The 21,867-nt window shown below is 28.3% G+C and overlaps 1 protein-coding gene across 3 annotated transcripts; it reads left to right on the forward strand.

Annotated features, from left to right (window-relative positions):
• Positions 1 to 1,347: 1,347 nt before the first annotated feature.
• Positions 1,348 to 21,838, forward strand: LOC132940510 (putative leucine-rich repeat-containing protein DDB_G0290503). Of its 3 annotated transcripts, none has more exons than XM_061008162.1 (9): positions 1,348 to 2,056; positions 3,210 to 3,332; positions 11,032 to 11,517; positions 13,668 to 13,758; positions 14,974 to 15,177; positions 19,155 to 19,192; positions 19,424 to 19,492; positions 19,565 to 20,687; positions 21,102 to 21,838. In XM_061008162.1, the coding sequence occupies exons 1-9, from the start codon at positions 1,946 to 1,948 to the stop codon at positions 21,191 to 21,193; spliced, it is 2,337 nt and encodes a 778-aa protein (XP_060864145.1). In that variant the 5' UTR covers positions 1,348 to 1,945; the 3' UTR covers positions 21,194 to 21,838. The 3 variants fall into 3 exon arrangements, with proteins under 3 accessions (XP_060864145.1, XP_060864147.1, XP_060864146.1); XM_061008163.1 differs by lacking the exon at positions 1,348 to 2,056 and adding an exon at positions 2,677 to 2,846; XM_061008164.1 differs by lacking the exon at positions 14,974 to 15,177 and having other exon boundaries at positions 1,349 to 2,056.
• The last annotated feature ends 29 nt before the right edge of the window (positions 21,839 to 21,867 follow it).

The following is a 21,867-nucleotide window of genomic DNA, read 5'->3' on the forward strand; positions in this document are numbered from 1 at the left end:
ACATTTCTAAGATTGGTACTACCTACCCAAATATTAATTAGTAATTATTACTATTTAATATATTACTATTTTAAATTTTCCATACTCATTACTTAATTTAAAATTCAAGTATTGCAAAAATTCAACAATTTAACACAAATAATAGTCTGACCTTTAAGTTTTATCATAGGTTAATTCACTTTAATATTTTAACTATAACAACACGAAATTGGAACTGGTGGACGTACATTTTGGTATGTGATGCGTTAGTAAGACGGAGACAATAGGACCACACATACGACGTAAGGCGTCCTCTTATTTAGATATACAAATAGTAACTAGAAATATAATAGGTATGCAAAGATCTCGGTAAAATAAATCCAATAACGAAATGTAATAACTTAATTTCTTTATACTCAATATTGAATTCGAAATTGGTGATTCAAACATGAATATAAAAATATATTGAAGCTATTTTAACCAGAATCTTATAGTGATCAGTGACGTCAATATTTCTTGGCATAAATGATGCATTTGATTGTATTCCATGGACATTCAGATAATACGTTTTGTAATCTTTTTGATTCGATCACGGTGATCGGGTGATGGCTTTTATACTTTTATAGTGGCCGCGTTTAATATGTATTTATTATCTATGAGTGGCCGAGGTTTACGCCTGTCATCGAGTGCCATGACGCTATTACTTATTTATCAAGTTGATGAGCTTTAGCCACGATACTGGCACTGCGTATCCACTTCTTAGTTCTAGATTCTAATACGCATCTCGACGCCAGCCGGTAATTGGACGGGGTTATTTTTCAAAAATATCATCAAGTTGGTTTCACGACTTCACGATGAAGATTCACATTTCACTATGACGTGTAGTTAAATAAAAAAGTGGGTAACCACGTGCTACAATGCTACCAACATTTTGTTACCTATGTACACGTCTGTACGTCCGTGCCCATGTATTAAATATACGGGACACGACACGGTGTAGTGTGAACCACTTATTTTAGTTCGCCGTGATAAATCGGAACGTAACGCAATCCTCTGTCAGCGAGATCGGTCAGTCTGTTGGACTGTCCCACCATCCCACCATCATGATCGCGGTGGAGCCGTTTATGACCGGTGGTATAGGCCACCCCAAAAACCAGTAACCACGTTACAGAATTGTAGAAAAAATACGGCGGCGACCGCGGCAGTGCAGTTCATAGCGCAATAAAACATCGCCGTCGCACTGCCGCAGCTGCACGCAATAACCACTGTGGCGCAAACGAGCGCCGACTCGGCCGAGTGCCGACTACCTGATAAATGATAACGCTTCACACTATACAGTGTACACTCCACGCTCGACGCTTCAGCTGCCGTGTGTGTGGTGTGCCGTAGTGCCGACCGCCGACGTGCCCGTGTCGCGTGTGCGCCCGCGTCGGAACCGCTGATTGTGTGTGTGTGCGTGCGTGCGTGAGACGTGAGTGCGCAACGTGCGCCGGCGCGAGTATGTGTGCCTGTGTGCGTGTGCGCGGTACGTGTGGGACTGTGTGAGGTGCGCGCGCGGTCCTGTCGTCCGTACTACGACTACTATAATACGTACACAGTGCTCGCCGACGACCGAGTGTTATATACTTATATCGGTCTGCCCACCGGTTATCGCGTATTACCCGCCGCTCGCCGACGGGTCGACTTTACGCGATCGCCGTCGTAGGAAGTGCCAAGTGCCCAAGTTAAGTTTTGCCGGTCGCGGACGGGCCCCGCGTGTGACGTTAGAATGACCGGTTCGTCACCACTCGCCACCACCGCATCCGCCGTAACGTCGCCGTCCCGCCACCGTCCGCTGTCGTCGTATCCGCCGTTCTTTGCCGCCGTGGAGATGACGCGCACCGTAGCGTAAAAGCCGCCGCCTCGCTGGTCGCCCGACATCCGTCGTCGTCGTTGTCGTCGTCGTCGTCGTCGACGTAATATATAAATGGCATCGTTGCCGCAACCCAAATTTGAACCTAAAGCCCCCGACAAAAGCTCGTCGGCGGCCGCGTGCGAAGTTCAAAAGAAAATTCAAGAATCCGCCGACTGTTCGAACGTGAGTAGTAATAACACACCAACAACACCTTTTTCGTACCATGTCACCGGTAGTTATACACAAATTATACAGTATAATAGACAGTCCTCGGGCCAGTGGTTTTTCTCACACTCGTTGTCGTTAAATTTCAGTCATCATTCGTGTCTCCAAAGCCCTAATTATTAGGAATTGCACACAGAAGGGCGCGCACCTCTTGAGATATTTTTCATTTCCCCATCTATATACCTAGTACCTATGTACGATCTAAGCGATATCATTAGGTATGTTATATTATTATTATTATTATTATTATATTATATGTAATAATATTGTTATCGTCCGTATTCGCGTGTGCGGGTCAGTCGGTCTGCGTTTGCTTGAGCGTTTTTATTCGTGTACATTTTTTTTTCTGTCGCGTTATTTCTCTGTGTTCAAAAATAGGTACTTACTACCTGCCCATAATACTTCCAGAATTGAGAATTCCTACCTAACCTATTCCGGATTTTTGCGTCCGATGGGCGACGACCATGATAATGACGACGACGGCGATGATAATGATAATAATGATGATAATAATAATATTAATAATAATAATAATAATAATAATAACGCATAATATTACTGCAAAGCCTCAACACCACCCGACTATTATAATATAGCTTTATGTTTGTATATATTTATATATACGAAATAATGAGTAATCAATTTTCTGTATCAAAAGCACTGCAGTGTGTGCGTCGGTGCGTTTATGCGTGTTAGTGCGCGAGTGTATAGTGGCGACTGGCGAGGTATGTCCATCGTGTGTTCTCCGGTACGTTTTTGCATTGCCTTTGATTTTTTTTTTTTCTTAATCGCCCTTTAAATCGACAATTTTACCTTACTAGTGCCTTTGTACGGACACACTTGCTAATCTTGTTACTCAACGCTAGAATACTTATTATAATCTATATATAGGTATATATTATACTCGTTTAATGCCCTTTTTTTAAATCATAAGGTCATGCATTTCTTATCTATGCATCTATCCGTCCACATATAATAATAATAATAATAATAATAATACCTTATAATACTGTATTACCCATGTACCTATATTTGTGAATTGTACCTATCTAATTTTTTTATTTTTGTATATTATATATTTATATTTCATCACATTTTTTTTTTTATACAGAACAACAAGTCCAAATCATTGTCACTGGATTTATCGAATTTGAACACAGCTAGTTTTAAGTCCTTATTAGAAGAAGTGGTCGCATATGATACGGCCAAACAGACTAAAAGCGAATTATATAACGTATGTATTATTTCAGATATCAATTTTGTTAACTTAACGTTTCAATATTAATTCCTATTTGTTTGTACACTTATCTGTGTCTTTAACCAAATTTATTTTTAATTATATATCTAAAATCGAATATGTAATTTTTTTTAAATGTTCTATAACATAGAAGATAATATTATTATTTACTTAGAAATAATTAGGATAATACTTTTAAATTGGTACAAGTTGGAAAATAAAAAATACATAAATAAGTAATTTCCTAAAAAAAATCTTCTCACCGACATTTTATTTTATAATCCAAGGTAATAGGCACCTAATTGATTGCTTTTGTAAAATAAAATATCCACCTCAATAAATTCATTTTTAAAATATCAAATTACTTTCTCATATTTTATAGACACATTTTCTATAAAAATTCATAGTTTTTTTTTCTTTACTAAGAAAATTGTTATGTTCGTTTTTTTTCCCAATGATTATGATACGAATCATGGTGTTTATGATAATATAATGTAAAAACTATAAAAGTTAAATCTATAATAATACTTATACTAGAAATATAAAGTAATTTTTAACAAGATGTTTTAAAATAACATGCATGGCTTAATGCCTTAAACGATATTCAAAGTTTCTTGCTTCATGGTTGATTATTGATAAGCCATGAAAACAAAAATTTAAAAGGATGCTATCAGTAGCCGTAATTAGAAATTTGGCTTGAGGGGGTTGGAGACATTTTATACACACAAAATACTTAATACTAAATAAATATAATAAATACTACATTTTCAAGTACAGTAGTGAGTGGTAGCTGGTAATACTATTTTATCATAAATCCTTAAACATATACACAAAGTTATTAAATTTTGTTTTAAAATTAGTACCCATACACAGTGCTTGAATTTGGGGGGGGGGAGTGCGCAGGGGGACGGAGCTCCCCTACTATTTTTATTTATTTTTTGCGTATCCTACTATTTTTTTTTACTTGGACAGGGGAATGGTACAAACTAATGTCCGAAATAATTATTTTTGATATAAGTTTATTAATTAATTATAATATCACCCTGTGTTTTGCCTATATAGTAGTTCACAGTTCATAGATCATAATATACAAGTATATTATCTAAGGCATAGATACTGATGTGTGCTAGTATACCATCTCAAATCGTGTTCCGAATGAAATGTTATCTGTTTCAGTTATACGCGGTTATCATTTATCGGTGTTTTTTAATTTTTGAATTTTTTTATACCCAGGAGCGTGGGTGGGGAGGCAAGGCCCCTCCTGGGTCTGTGTTGAGTAATTGCGCCCTTGGAACAGAGTTTTTAAATTGTTGGATTGAGCTCCTCTACTTAATTTTTCCCAATTCCAACACTGCCCATACAATATTATAATAAATTCTTCAAAATAATATTTTATATTGGGTACACTAAAATTGAATAATAATTTTGAAAATATTAAATTAATTTTATTTGTAGTATAATATAATGTTGTATAATGTACTTACATACCTAGTTTTTTTGTAGGATTTATAAAAGAAACTAATTTTCTTGTATAAATATATGATGAAGGCTCTGGGAGGGCCGAAGGGGTATCCACTTCATCACCCCTTAATTACGCCCCTGGATGCCATACCCAGATGCGTTTTCTTCATCTTACAAACACATAACATAGCAAATAGTACATTCAAAATATATAATTTAACTCTGTTATGTTTAATTTTAGAGTGAATTGCCCCATTACTAAATTAGAATTAAAAATATTATGACATATGTTTTTTTTTTAATTTAAATTTTAAAGTTGCTCATAGCATTTTAAAATGTACAATAAATTTACTATTTTAAAATGCTATTATATATAACAAGATGTGGGCAAAAAAAAATCATGATTTTTGTTCGATACATTGATGTTTTTACATCGATTTTTGGTCTTCGATGTATCGAAAAAAATATCGATGTTTTTTTCATATTATACGTTTTTTTTACATTTTTGAATTTATATTTTTAAAAAAATATTTTATTTGAAACAGTACATACCAACATGTAAGGTCCATGTAAATTTATGAGAAAAAATATAATCTTAATTTGTAAATTGTTTTAGCTATGATAGAACGCTTAAAACAGAATTCAAATTTTTTTTTACTAAACGTCGAAAAACATCGAGATTTTTATTTTTTTTCCAAGAATTCGATACATCTAAATAATCGATTTATTAAATTTCGATGCATCGATACATTAAACATGGATATTCAAAATATTTTGAATTATCTTGATATAATATTATAACTACTATAATATACTAATTATCCTAATTTCTGACAGCGCTTAGAGACTAGAGAGACAAACCAGCGGACGAGGTCCAAGTGATACATTACATTTTTTCATCCATTCGTATTATCAATATTATACTAGAACCTATAAAGAAATAGAGAGATAGACTGAGAGCGGGACCATAGCTAATAAAATAATGGATAGGCCATTCCTATATTAACAACATAAGAGTTTGCGGGCCGGAATGTGGATTAGAGACAGACTGCTTTTATATAGTGCTCTCACTCTGGAAAGGGGTTTCATCATTAATTTTATTTCACAATAATAGAACACTACCATTTTGATAATTGATAAGATCCCTTGTAACCTCCAAGATTTAAGATAGTATGGTTGCACATTCATTAGTGATACACTGACCTACAGATTAAATCATTAAATAAATAGAAATTTTCGATTTGCTAATAGCGTACCAAGCGGATAAAATATTTAACCATATTACTACAAAGGCCAAGAAGGAGGTAAAAAAATCGGCTGTTAAATCAGATTACTAGGCTCGCTAGTAGTAGATCGAAACAGCTGATTTCTGGAATTAATTCTGTTGCCACAATATAAAGGAATTATCACTGATGGATGGGCATTGGGCGACTATTCTATCTTAAATCGTGGTGGCCACATAATGTTCATGCCCGTGTGATAAGGTCGATGGGCTATCCATCCAACAATGTTTGCATTTGGCAACCTATAATAGTATGGTATGGGAGACGCGCAGTTCATTTATTAATAAGTCTATGATATTACTGTAACAATATTGATAATACGCATAGACGAAAAACGTAATGTAGATCCTCCATGATATTCCCAAACTTGTAGTCCTTTCTCTCTCACTCTATCTCGTTACCATGAAGTATATCTGGAAAGGTTTTTGTGGTCATATAAGAATGAACATGCCAGCAGAATTCATAACGCGAGAATGAACATTTAATATTTTTAGGTTTTGAAAGATCTTATTTTTATATAAAAAAAATAAAATTAATGACAAAACCCCTTGCTGGAGTGTTCACATTAAATAAAAGCAGTCGATCTCTCATCCACATTAGGGACCGAGATTGTTTATAGGGATTATCTATGGGTAGACGCTGTCCATTGGTGTATAGGTCTGTGATTTCATGCATATGGTAATAAGTATACTTATTAGTTATTACTATACGCATGATTGCATGAAGACTAATAAGGAGACTAAACTCCGTTTCTGGTAACGTCCCGAAAAGAATCACACCGGCCAAAGGTTGCAAAGGTAGTATTGACTTTAACCCGCGTTAAATAAGGATTATTCATTATTTTTTTTTGGAAAATCTATGTTTTCTTTTTTAATTGTATAGCTTGTATAATAACTCATTTATATATGACATGTGCATATGTGTGTATTTCATAAACACAGGCCTGGATTAACGCTATCGTAGGTCCTAGACACAGTACATTTAGTGCATACACGCTAACATTGCCCTGCAGTGTCCAGTGTTTAAATGGTTAAGAAACCTTCTGTTTGAGTGAGGAAGTGTCAAATCTTAGTGTTAATTCTTTAAAAACAATAATATTTACAACATAAAAATCAAATCTAAACTTTTATTACTTTTTATATGATAACAATTTTAATAGATCTTAAAAACAATTCATTTTACTTCAAATATATTATATACAATTAAATTGTCAAAATCCATAAAAAACAACTTATTCTATACCATTTTGCATATTTCTTTATTATATCACGAAGTACCAAAAATTGATAAATATATTCTGAAAGCAATGTTTACATTTGGAAAACTTGTTACCATTTTAGTATTTATTTGTTTCATTAGAATTTCATTGACAGACATTCCAGTTACTCGAAAGCTCTAAAAGATTAAAAACTCATTAACAAATTCAGATTCCAAATCAGTTTTATAGGCTTCAACTAAATTATTTGACTTTATTTTTATTTCTTCGTCTTTTAAACTCGATTCAGTTAAAAACTAAATCTTTCGTCTAATTATAAATACGTCTTTTCGTTTTTCCATTTCTACGATCAATTTGTCAATAATATTATAACATAAAATGTTTGAATTTTGAATTTAACTCTAGCAGTCATTTTGTCTACAGCATCAATTGCATTGCCATAATTTATCGAGACTAGTGAGTACCTACCGTACAGTCGTGGAGCGACCGTATTGCAGTCGATAATAAACTATTGTTTGTATTACTTAAACGATATTATTTTTTTATTATTATTTCCTAAAATACTCTTAACAGTAATCGGGGTATTATTCTTAAATACATTACATTTTACTTGTTGTGCTAACGTGTACAATCGTACAGATTAACTTATAAAAATAATAAAAAAAAACATAAACTATTACAAAAAAATTGTAGTCACACATTTTACTTTCTAGGCACAGTGCCTATGCGCTAATACAGCCCTGTATAAACATTGAACATTCTTAAAAAACAAATTTTTGTACATATCCGTACAAAACGATTGATCAAAATAGGAGACACGACATGTGGATGGTGCATCGCGGATTAGTATCGGGCTCAGGCTTACTGTGATCTGTGAACACAGATATGTGGTAAACAAATAACTAGATATAGTGTTAACGGATTCTATGATTTGATTATTTACACAATAATAAAATAAATGTTTATGAAATATACACATATGCACATTGCACATGCATGAATGCGTAATTCTTTAAGGGTATTCGATACTAAGATTTTCTGTTTATGTCTAACACAGGCGCGACATAGTATTTTAGACGTGTTTTTTGCCAAACATACCAATTGATCTAATGAAGCGATAAGAATTCTAAAAACAGATTTAAATTTGTCGTCAAGTCTACTTAAAATCGAATTTTCCACATTTTTTATTTTTTTATTTTAACTTCTCCAAAAATTTAAATATAATAATTTTTAAATACTTTTTTTTAATATGACAATTTTAGGAATTTTGGGGATGATATCAAAAATGTGGGAAAATTAATTTCAAGTAGACTTGACCAAAAATTCAAGTCTGTTTTTAGATTTTATATCGCTTATTAGATCAATTGGAATGTTTGGCAAAAAACACGTCTAAAATACTATGTCACGTGTGTGTTAGACAAAAACAGAAAATCACGGTATCGAATCCCCTTAAGCTATAAAATGTATAAAGGGTCGTGGTTTAAAATAATAAATATATTTTCCAAAAACGTAAAAAACATTAATGATCCCTATATGCTACGTGGGTTTAAGTAAACCTTTACATTTTACAACCGCAGTGCAGCCTGTGAGTGGCCGTTCGAGTTTTGTCTCCTTGTTCTAATCTTCATGACTAAGGATTTAATATCAATTTGAAAAAACAGTGTTCCCGTTATAAAGAGGAAAACATTTTGTATTTATTGATAAGTACTATAGTCATTGGAAAATTGCGGACTGTTTTACATGTATTTGAAATACGTGATTTCAAAACTTATCATTTATCTTCAACATAAACCTGTTATCTAATGGCCAGGGTTTTGCCTATAGTTAATGGCACGATTTAAAATATACAGGTTAAACATCGACCTATAACGAATAGTGCTTTACGGTGACTGGTGAACCAACTATCTGAAACAGCTGAGGGCCCAGAATCACTAGCGCTCGTTGTGGTTTAAATATGTTAAATATATATATAATATCATGACGATATAAACCACTTACCACGGTTATCTGCTTTTGATACCATTAATACCTATAGTATACAGTATTATTGAATCTTTAAATTTGTCCTCAGGGTGTGCTAGTAGTACTGGGAACAGCTGTTTCAGATAGTTAGTTCACCGGTCAAATTATGGGAGTTCGATACGCAACCTGTATATCTTAAATCGTGGTTAATGGAGACGAGATGGACACGATTTAAGATAGATGCCCATCCATCAGTGATAATGCCCTTAAATTGTGGCAACAGAATTTAATCCAGAAATCAGCTGTTTCGATCTACTATTAGCGCGCCTAGTAATCTGATTTTACAGTTGGTTTTTTGTTACCTCCTTCTTGGCCTTTGTAACTATGGTTGAATATTTTATTCGCTTAGTACGCTATTAGCAAATCGAAATTTTCTATTTATTTAATGATTTAATCTGTAGGTCAGTTTATCACTAATGAATGTGCAACCATACTATCTTAAATGGTGATTCCTAAAGAAATAACTAGTATAAACCTAACCTAACCTAACCTAACCTATTTCTAGGTATGCGTTTGGGATAATCACGGAGACTATTTACATTAAATTGTTTCATCCATGGGTATTAATGTATTATCAATATTGTTAGGATTGTACCATGAACATTAGATGATATTCTCTAATGTTCACGGACTTTATATAACAGAACACTGACTATATAGGATCTATCTTAGTCCGTGCCACAGATTGACTTCACAGACTACACGTACCTACTACTGTATATAGAAACCTGTGCCTTATGCGGAAGTCTTTAATTTGAGTTTGGTACTATAATATTTATAATCTATATATATATATCTATATTTTTAAATGCAAATAATTCATCTATAAATTAAAATTTGAATCAACTTACGTCACCTATAAGCTGCATATTGAAATTTTATGTTTATTCATTTAAACTTCTTTTGAAAATAAAGAAATAAATTTACCTAATATCACCCATTATTTGAATCATGTTACTATTTATTAATTTTTTTTAAAGACCAGATTTATATATATTTATATTCTCTTAAAATACCTAAAATATGATGCTAATATTCTCTAAAAAAAAACCTTCAAATATTCTCATTATATCCTCTTAAAAATACCGTAATATTAAAATTAAAAATAAATACAAATTTTTTCTCACAATTTACGAATTATTCCAAAATATGCTAAATGGGTTAAATATTCTCTTGCCCATGAAATATTCTCAAATATGCAAAACAACTTTTTTCCACGCATTTAGAATTGAATAAATTGTCCATATTTTTCACTTTCATAAGACTACATTGACCCAGTAACGATATGTAAAAACATATAAATCCGGTCTTTAAATATAATTAACAATAATTAATGCTACTTAAATTGATAAAAAAAGTAATTATTTGACTGAGTACCAATTATTTTAATTTTTATATAATATTATCATAAATCAAGTATATCCAAACTACCTATAATAAATATATGTGATTTATAATAAAAGTAAATTAATTTTTTTAAATTATAAATTTTAAGTTTTATTATTGAAAACTAAATTTTATGTTAAATTAAGTTAAAATTAGTAAATATTTGTAAGACATTAGAGATAACCGTGATAACATGTTAAAAAATTATAGATTTATATTTATTGTTTTGTCAATTTTTAGTTTGTTATTTATAACTATATACATCATCTTAGCAGAACTACAAAACCATTTTTAGATAAGATTAAATATTGCATAGTTTATGTTACAGAATCTGCTGGAAGATGTGACTCAAAATGGAGAAGATGATGTAAAGCGACCATTGCACAATCAACGCTTAGTTGATAGCCAGACTGATCTTGATAAGTTATCATCTAAAGACCAACACATCAAGGAAAATTCTTCTCTTGAAGCTTTTGATTTAGCACCAGATTTTAAAAAGCGGCTCTCTGGTGTCACTACCAAAGTTAGTGCCCGTCAACTAGAAGGAGGTTCATTGCCAAGTCATGTTAATCATGCACAAGCTATATCTGTATTGATAAATAAGAAAAATACCCAAAACACTCGTAAGAAAATTGCAGAGTCATCAAAAATGGCTAAAAATGTAGATAAAGTGGTTGATCTTGGAGACTTTGGGTATGAAGAAATTCAGGTTAAAGATATGTCAAATTATACTAGTCATGCAAGTTTGGAAATCTGTCCCGGTAAAGATGAGACTAAAATAGATGATCGATTTACCACACCATTATTGTGCAAGGTAAATATAAATAAAACTAAAGTAACACTAAAAATATTTCTTGAATCATCTATTAGTTGTATTGTAATTACTCCTTTTGCACTGATAAAAGTGTTGTCACTATTTCTTATTTAATATTAAAAAATAAATCAAGATTGAGCTCTAGTATAATAGGTACCAATATAGTCTGTTCTTTAGAAATATATTTTTATACATTTCTATTGTTCAATAACATGCACAATGTTTTCTAGCTTAGGTTACACTACAAAAGTTAACACTTCAGTATATTATTTATTAACAATAGGAACTTACGGTTAAGAATTAACAACTATTTAATATGAAGACTATGAAGACAGGGATAATATAGTTATGTATACAATGATAAATTGATTCATTAAAAGGCTGTCAGACTAGTTTCTTATCTCAGCCATAATTATGTTGAAAAACAATTTTTAAAATAGTATAATATTTTGAACAGAGTAGAAAAAATATTGGCATATGAGTGAAAGGTTTATTAACTTTAGTGAATATGTAATTTCATAATTAATGTTCTGTTATTTTATTTATATTTTTAAAATTCATAAATACATATTGAACTATTATTAAACATATTGTTTTAAATTTGAATATATGTAAATACTTAGTTAAAATAAATGAAAATTGTTATTAAATCAATCGAGTTATTACTTTTAAGTATAGATTATCAAAATTCAACATTGGTTATAGTGGTCATTAATTATAAGATAAACATTTGGTGAACATTTTCAAAACTTAGTAGGTAGAACAAGTTTATATTATGACAAACTCACAAGAGTAATAATTTTATTATTACTCTACTAAAATTAATGGATACAACAATTTATCTTTATTATAGTATACCACAATCTGCTTAATAGACCAATTTTAAATATCTAAATAAATGTATAAAACCCACATCAAATTCCTGATGGTTATTTCAAATTATTTGTTATAACATAAATGTTCACAACTTAACAATAGTTTTAATAGAAACAATAATAGTATAGTAATTTATAATAAATACCTATAACATTATTGAAAATTTGTTTTATTTATCATTTATTGAAAATAATAATACATTTCCTATTTATATTTGAATGGATAATTAATAGTTACATTTTATATCTGGTGAAAAATAATTGTTAAATAAAATTATTATTTATATTTAGGTATATAATATAAATTATATTTAATTTTAGTTATCTAAATATGTGGAAATGGTCTCACAATATTAATTATAGTAATACAATACATTGAAAAAACTAAAAGCCTAACTGTGTTAAATTTTATAATTTGATGACCTTGGAAATATAATAATTAGATCACATTCCAGAAACACCCAATAATAATTTTCTATAATATGTAACAAATTCGTTTTTAATTACATTTTAGTTATAACTTTGTGAGATTTAACTTAATAATAAATTGTTTATAATTTGAACGCTTTTATGTAATGAACAAGTTTCCCATATCCTTTATAAAAAAAACTTTATTAGATTATGTTTAAAAGAAATAAATCTCTGAATAGTTTTATTTAACATATGGAAAACTACTAGCAAAATATATTCATGACATGTAAAAACAACGACCACCATTTTAACAAAATGAACATCTGCTTTATTTTTTACAATCCAGAATTTAACATTTATAAATGTTTTACTATAGTGAACTAATTTAGGCTTCGAATATCATTGCGTTTATATTTTATAATCATAGAACACTCTCCTGCTCTTGGATAGGCATAGCAAAACAAAACAACTGTCCGATACCTTATTTTTCATAAATTCTTATTAATTTGTCTTCAAGTGTCTCCAATACTGTTTTCAAGTTGTTTTAATGAACTATCAAATGACTAATATTTGTACCAACTTTGATTTGATTTTTCTTTGTATTTTATATTTCAAGTTGTCAATTAAAAATAATTTTAATCATTTAAATGAAAATATTAACAATAATTTATTTTTCATATTAATCATAACAAGACAGATAAAAATGTACTATATTTGTTAGCTGCAAAATAACTTGGAATATTTTGATTTTTTAAAACCTAATTTCTATAGATACGAAGATACTAAACAATTCATTATTTAAATTTTTTTCTAGAATATTCAATAATAACTGTCATTGTAATTAAATTTTTTTTTTTTTTGAAGCAATCAAGTCAAAATTATGAAGACCATGATTCCTACATGGAAATAGATGCTTCACCATACACTAAAGATTCCAAAGACGGAATGACTAAAGGTAATATATTTTTAATTGTTTCAAGGATAAAATATATACTTACAAATTTATTTTGCTTTAAAAAGTTCAAATTGGAAATCATAGCTCCTGCATTTATGCTTAAGTAGCTTTTTAAAAGTTTTAATAGATTTTCCACGGCAATTAAAAAAAAAAAAATACACATTTTTTATTCAGTACCTATGTAATTAATTGTGCTTTTCTTTTGTGGTCTGTTACTAGAAAATAATATTCACTTGTAATTGGTTTTGTTATGTATTGGTTTAATATTTAATATTGAGTAGTCCATACATTTTAAAGGAAATGTTATCTTATATATTTGATTAAATATTTATTTTATAATTTTTTTTTTCAACTTTATTGATTACACAAATTATATGTACAATGCTTGTTATAATTTATATTGAGTATTAATTTTATTCATATAAACTGCATGAAGTATGTATTTAAAATTAATTATTTAGATTTGTTTTCATCTGATTGGGTAAGTGATTGTCAATTCAATTAATTACTTGCTTTGTTTCTGCAACATGATAATATTGACAAGCTTTGTTTAATTTATTTTTAAAAGTAAATTTTAATATATCACTTTTAAAAATATTAATAAATGCTTAATTGAATAATGAATCTGATTTTAAAGTATTACTTCAGCAGTATTATTATACAATTGTATATTTTGACATTGAAATCTAGAATATCTACTTAAATAAAAACATAAAATATTTTTTTTTTACTGTATTTTTAATTGTTAGGCTTGCAATTATTTACTATTACATTTTTTATTAACTTTGATTGCTTAAAGCTGAAAAAAACTTTTTATAATATTAACAAATTATTTTAATTTTTCTTGTATTGAACATCATGTATAGTTATTAAAACCTACAAATAATAGTATATTTTAGAAACTTAACCGTAACCTTTATTTTAAATACTAAAAATAATATTCAATTAACTTGAAAGGCAGAGGCACAATTAATTATAGTTAAATTAATCTAGAACTAATGAACCATATATGAATATGAGTTGTTGACACTTTATTATACAAAATATTGCTAACAATTGATTTCATTTTAAGGAATGAATTATTTAATAATTTATTGGAGTGTGTGGTGTTTTTCTTTTTTTAATTATCTAACTTTTTTCAAAATGCAGAATATTCCTTGTTTTGTTTTTGTTTTTCATTTTTAATTGGCATGCTTTTTATATTCTATTTGGAAGTACTGCCACGGACTTCAGGTGAGGGCGATCAAGACGTGAAAAACTGTTTACTTCAGCCAGCTACAGTGGTAACGGATTTTAATAAAGATGCACAAGTGATAGACCATCGTTTGTTACACCTATTTGGCGGCCAAATTAATTGCTATCAAAATCCTTATAATGGATTTTCACAACCAATGAGTTTGCATTTTTTAACACCAAATGGTAACTTGTTATTTACTATAATTACATTCATTCTAAGTATATTAATATCGCTGAACTCATTTATTTTTCTGTACAATTTGTAGTTGATAGGCATACTTTCAAAATGTTAATTAGAATCAAGCTAAATACAATAATAATTTTTAAATCATAGTAACACAATATAATTGATAAAACTTAACTGACCTTAAATTTCAATATTCATTATTGTACAACCATTTCAATGTTGAAATTAATATTTTATTTAATTTTCTATGGGTTTCATCTATTTTTTTTGATCCAGATTTTAGAATTATTGGAGTTTTAATAGGTATTTATACAATTAAATTTAACTTTAAATGAAAATCAAATTTTTTATTCAATAATATATTTATTTATTTTCTATAAGATTCTTTAATATTTTTGTTCAACATTTTAGACTTATCATTCTTCTTATGTAAAATAACAAAAACATTGATTTTTAACTTGTAGGTCCTAAGTTATGATTACACATAATGCTTAATTGCTCATGCTATTATGATTACAAGCCACTTCATGCCTACAACTATACAATTAAAACAAACAGACATTTAGTGTATTACATCAAGTTTTATCAATATTTTAATTTCAGAAACAGTATATATTAATATTATAGATGTTTAAACTTAAAAATTTTACTTGAAAACATCACATTTTATTATATTTGAATAATTGAATATCTAAGAAAAAATATACCTATTTGTGTTACAGTTCAATAAGTATAATACAAATAAGAAAATTATAATCCATAGTATTATATTAATTTCTTGTATCAGTAGTATCAATGAATAATTATGTACACAACTGTGATGATTGTTTTCAAACTTTTCGGATTGTGACACTTCCTAGAAAACTGAAATATAAATTAAAATTCATAAACCTAATATTTGTACATTTATTAAACTTTATTATACTGTATGTTTACCGAAACAATAAATTCACTTTGAGGGCCCGTACACACTAAAGTGGTAGCAGTCCACAATAATTTTCCTTTAAAAGGATGTCAAACCTGATGTGTTATCTCCGTCGTACACACGAACGACATAGCAAATTTTTGTTTGGTAGTTTCAATAGTGTGCTGTTAGTTTTGATATTAGAGTGAATTTAGTTATTATCAATTTTTTAGTATTATGTTCAATTTTTAATTGTTAGTTCACAGTATTTTCTGTGTTCTCTTGTTGGTTTAAAGATATTTTAATTTTTAAGTAAATTATGACCATTTTAAAATATTGATGTTTTACATACTCATAACTAATTTAAAAACTAAAATCTTGTAAAAAACCAACGGGAGAACATAGATAATGTTGTTACTTAAAAGTTTGATATTAGGTCGGTCAATTCACTCTAATATCAAAATTGACAGCATCCTATTAAAACTAGCAAATGAAAATTTGGTATATCGCACGTGTGTAAGACAGAACAACACATTCGGGTGTGACATCCTCTTAACGTGGCAACATTGCCAAGACAAATACAATTTTACCTCAACCTAGGCATTCTAAAATTAATATTTTTTTAATAATTTTTAATTCAGTTTTTGGAGTATGAAACTAGACTACTGATTCCTGAGCAATCACTTTTTGTTTCACTTACCATTTTAGATTCTGAACGGAAACGATAAATATATTGATTTTACAATGATGTTTTAAAAAAAAAAATGTTATGTTTACACAAAACATATTTGGTTTGGTTAATAAACTTGAAAATTTAATATAAAGTTCCTCAAGCTGTTGTTGGTGGAATTAAAAAAAAAATTGAACGTTATTCCACAATCAATATTTTATAGGTGTCTGAAGTTAGAAATTTAACAACATAGAAATACATAAAAAAATTTCTTTTTATATTACAATTTTAAAATTGGATACAAAATTCCTCATAAGTTTTCTACCTTATTAAAAAAATGTTTACTGAAAAGTTAAATTAATTTTTTTTCAGAAGCTCTAAAGCTTTTGAAGCTCTATTTTTTTTGTCATTGGATATTTACCCATAAATTAACAATTTTCTTATTTTGTTATAATTCAATAAAATTAAAACCTATAGAACTTGAAATTTTCACCAAATGTTTATTTCGTTGTAATTTAAAAAAAAAATATTTATGGTTACTTGAAACTTTAAAAGTATATTATTATATTTTAATATTTTATACACACAATTACGTTTTAAAATAAAATGTATTTAGAAACAATTGTATTCAATCTACTGTATTACGAATGTTTAATAGTAAAATAAAATATTTTAACACCAATAATATCATAAAGTATACTTAGGCTAACTATCTTTGCCTAGAATCTAATTTTCTATACAAACATTTTCTATAATTTAATTAAAATTTAACACATCCATCCTCTAGCCACCAACTGTACAGCAGAGTGGTAACCACTTGCCCAACTTTTTATTTATTTTGTTTACTCTGTGCATGATGTGCTGTACAACTTTATTATTTTTAAACTATAACTCTTATTTTTAATAACATATTCTGACTGGTCACACTGATCTATCAACCTGTATTCTAAATCCAGAATTGACTTTATGAAAGCTATTTCAAATAAAATAAACAAATGTGTGCATGTACTTTTTAGATCTAACTTCTAAACTATGATATAATTAAAATTTAACAATTTGACTGATTATTATTAGAATAATAACTCTTAAGTTTAGTATGCTTTTTGAAAATTGAGACTGTATACAAAACAAACATCAAATTGAAAAAGCTCTCATTTAATCAATTTTAGATTTAGTATATAAGTTAACAGGTACAAAAAATGACTTAATAAATTGACTTATCCAAATATATAATGCTAAAGGATTCTTATTAAAAAAATGTAACTTGTGTTGCGTGTACCATGCATGAGTTAATACAATTGTGAGTCAGATAAATGGATAATAATCTAGTTTCATGTTCCATAACCAAATTTAAAGAAAATTGCAAAAGGTACTAAGTTACCACGAACACATGGTATATCAAAATTAAAATAATATAATTAAATTTATTTAGTTGAAATTTAAGTATACTTTTTTTAACTAACACATAATCACGAAGCACATTTTAAGATCTACTGACATGATAATTGACAAATTCTTATTTATATTAAACAGTATTTAGTGTGTATTGTTTATATATTTTTTTTTCCTTAACTCTATTGTACAATTAAACAAAAGCTATCATTTGGTTTATAAAAATTCATGTAAAAAGTTATAATTTATTAAATTGATTTAGTCAATCTTGTGGTTAATAATAACTAATAAGTAATAATAAATCACCTAATATTTTTCGTGAAAAATATACATTTTAGCTGACTTGATGTCAACACTGCCATGCACATATTATTTGTAGGATTAATTAACAAATCACGTATTCAAGAATTAAAACTTTTTAATTTTGGCTTTAATTTTAATTGCTTAAAGTGGTTTTTGTTGGTTTTTATAAGATGCAAAGAATTTAAATTATTCATACTTATATTTATAAAAATGGTCTTATGCTGTGGTGTATGGTAAGGATTAAAATTAAATAATTTCAACTTATTTATAAGGTGAATTTATTTACATAAAAATTGATTATGTGAATTTGTTTCAAATACAATACTTAGTTTTTTTATTAGTTTGATAAAAATAGGTAATATTTTCTTCAGCGCTTCCTTAATTTTTAATTTTTATTCAATTTTAAAAAAATACTTTAGTTTCATTGAATATTTAATGTATATTTTTTTTTTTATTTTAAATAGCAATATGCAATAAATAAATAATATGCATTATTGTTTTTATAAAAATTGTAATGTTAAATAAATAAATATACATAAAAAAGTATTTATTCTATTTTTAATTTTTATTAATTGTAGTGGTATAAATATATATTAAAAAAATTGTTAAAGTTTTGGACAGTTCAGAATGATTTTTAATATTTTAATTTTTCATTTACTTGCAATTTTTTTCTAATTGTGATGTATTATTTTAAAATGTTTCAGATAACCTAGGATTACAGACTGCATATAATAATAATAGGGTATGTCTAATTTTGAAGTAAATAATATATTTTTTTTAGTTTTCCGTGTACTTTAAATAAGTTTTATTGGTGCAACATTGGTGAAAACTGTATGTAATTTAAACTTACATATTTTATAAATTAAATTTGCAAGATATTATATAATTTAATTACAAATTTATGGTCATGACTAATATGTAAACCAATATTTCTGTCAAAATCTAATCCTTTTTGTTGTTTTATTTTTTTTAGAGAAACAATACTGAAGATACTAGTAATACTGCAATTAAAAGAAATAAGCAAAAAAAGGAATTAAAGAAGGTTTGTTGATGATTATAATTATATTAAAGCATTTTAATTTTTATATAAAACTATAAAATTTTCAATTTATAGAGAGATGAAATTGTTCGCTCTGAAGATATTCAAGGATATCGAGGGGACAAAAATATTGATGAAATCTTAAAGTTCATTGGAGATAAAAGTGGTGATAATAAAAAAAATAAAGGTAGTAAAACAAAAAATAAAATAAAAAGTCGAAATGGAAAAGGTTCTGATGATGATTGTGGTAGGCCAAAAAATGGTAAAATGAAAATGACCAAGTATAATAGTGTTGAAGAAGTATCTACAACAGTCTTTCAACATATGGATAGTTCAGACGATGAGTCTAAATCAATTAAAAGTAGTAAAAAAAGTAAAAAAAAAATACCAAAACAAAATCAATCTTCTAAGAAGTTTGCGTCTACTGAACAGAGACTTGATGTATTATCATCAGAGTCACAAGATACAGATTCTGCTGATTTTTTGTTGGTTACCAATAAACAGAGGAGAAAAAAACAAAAATCACAAAATAAATTAAATACGACCACTAGTAACTTTCCTCCCCATGACTCATATTTATTGTCACAGTATACACAACCTAAAAGTGTAAAAAATAAAAAAAGAAGGAAATCCACATCTTCAATGCCTCATTCTGACAAATCTGAAGATAACTCTGATCTAGATTCTGTACACTCTCTGCCTGCCTCATCTACACCTTCTAAACAGCCATCATACAAAGAAGCTCCTAAAACTGATTTGACTAAACCAGCCTGTGTAGTTACCACTTCTGAAGAGTCAATACCAACAGTTACTGTTGCATTACCGCAGCGAAATGCTGACAGTATAGCGAGTAATGTAAATTACGATAATGAATGTATCAATGGGGATGTGCATGTCACATATATTGTGCATGAACCCCAAAAAGCGGATATTGAGACCGTTAAAAAGACTGCCGTTTTAAACAAAGTTCCTGCAGCGGTCCCCCCACAGAGCGCCTCGCTGACTGTGCGTGTACCGTCAAAGAAAAAACAAAGCCCAATTATGTATAATAAGTATGAGGTGGATACAAGCCTGTCTTTTGGATTTGAAATTGACCAAAATTTACTGTGTGATAGTGGTAATGATTACTCACCTCCAGCACCAATTCCTATGCCTATAGAGTACAACTATAAAGAAGTGATATTGTTCATCAAACAAGGTAATTAAAAATTTAATTGCATTTTTAATTTATAACTAGTATACATAGTATAAAACCATGAATTTTATAACTGAAAAATGTCTTTTTTGTTATTTTGGTTTTCATGCATACATATTATTACTATTATTATTGTAAAATATTATATTTAAAACAGTTCCAAATAACAGAAGTACTCACTTTTTACACAACTTATTTTGGTCTTGAAATAATATTATTTAATATTACATAGCATTTTTTCCCCCGAGAGTTATACTGTATGGACTTCTAAATTTGAAAACTAATAATTAATGGGAAATTAAATGTTGTTTATTCCAAGTTTTCGAATATTTATATAATATAATATTATACTAAATATTATACTGTACTACAAAATGTTATAATGTTATATATTTTTTATTTTATTATTTTATTCAGCTTGGCAAGATGTTGAAAAAGAGAAAATCAATGGTAGATCCAACATTTTGGAATACAAACGAGATAACAGTGGTGTTCTTGGAGACATATGAAATTTTTGCCAAATAATGTTATGATTAAACATAATTTGTGTTCGACAACTAATCATATTTTGTAATAAATGATGAATTTTTTTCATTCCACAGAAAAAAATTCTACAGAATTCGTTAATATTCTTCGATAAATTTTTATATATCATAGTAATTATTTATGTATGTAATTTGTATATATATATATATTAAGAAACAGTGTAAAAAATTACTCTTTCTTCTTGAAAAAACAAAACAAAAAACATTAATTTAAAATGGTGACTGCATCACTTAAAATATTTCTTTTTCAGCAAATATTGTGTATATGATTGTTAATTTAAAAAGGTCATTACATTTTTTTCTTTTGTTAAGTTTGTACGTTCAAGTTTGTTTCGCTTATTTAAAAATGATAATTATATTTTGAGGGCAACTAAAAACCTGGCCACAAAGTTAAATTTGTGAGTTATTCAAGTTGTTCGTGGTTAACACGTCAATATTAACATTTTTTTTTGATGTACTTACAATACTTAATTGTTTCAAAACTTAAAAATTGTATTTGTTTACCTTACGAAATAATTTTGTACATCATGTGTTAGGTTTTTGTTTCAGTTATATTTATGTGTAACTCGTCTGTAATAAACTGATTTGATAACAGATAATTTCAGGAAATTATATAACCTAAATTGTTTTTATTATAT

The sequence above is a fragment of the Metopolophium dirhodum genome, chromosome 3 (genome assembly GCF_019925205.1).
Source record: "Metopolophium dirhodum isolate CAU chromosome 3, ASM1992520v1, whole genome shotgun sequence".
NCBI lineage: Eukaryota > Metazoa > Arthropoda > Insecta > Hemiptera > Aphididae > Metopolophium > Metopolophium dirhodum.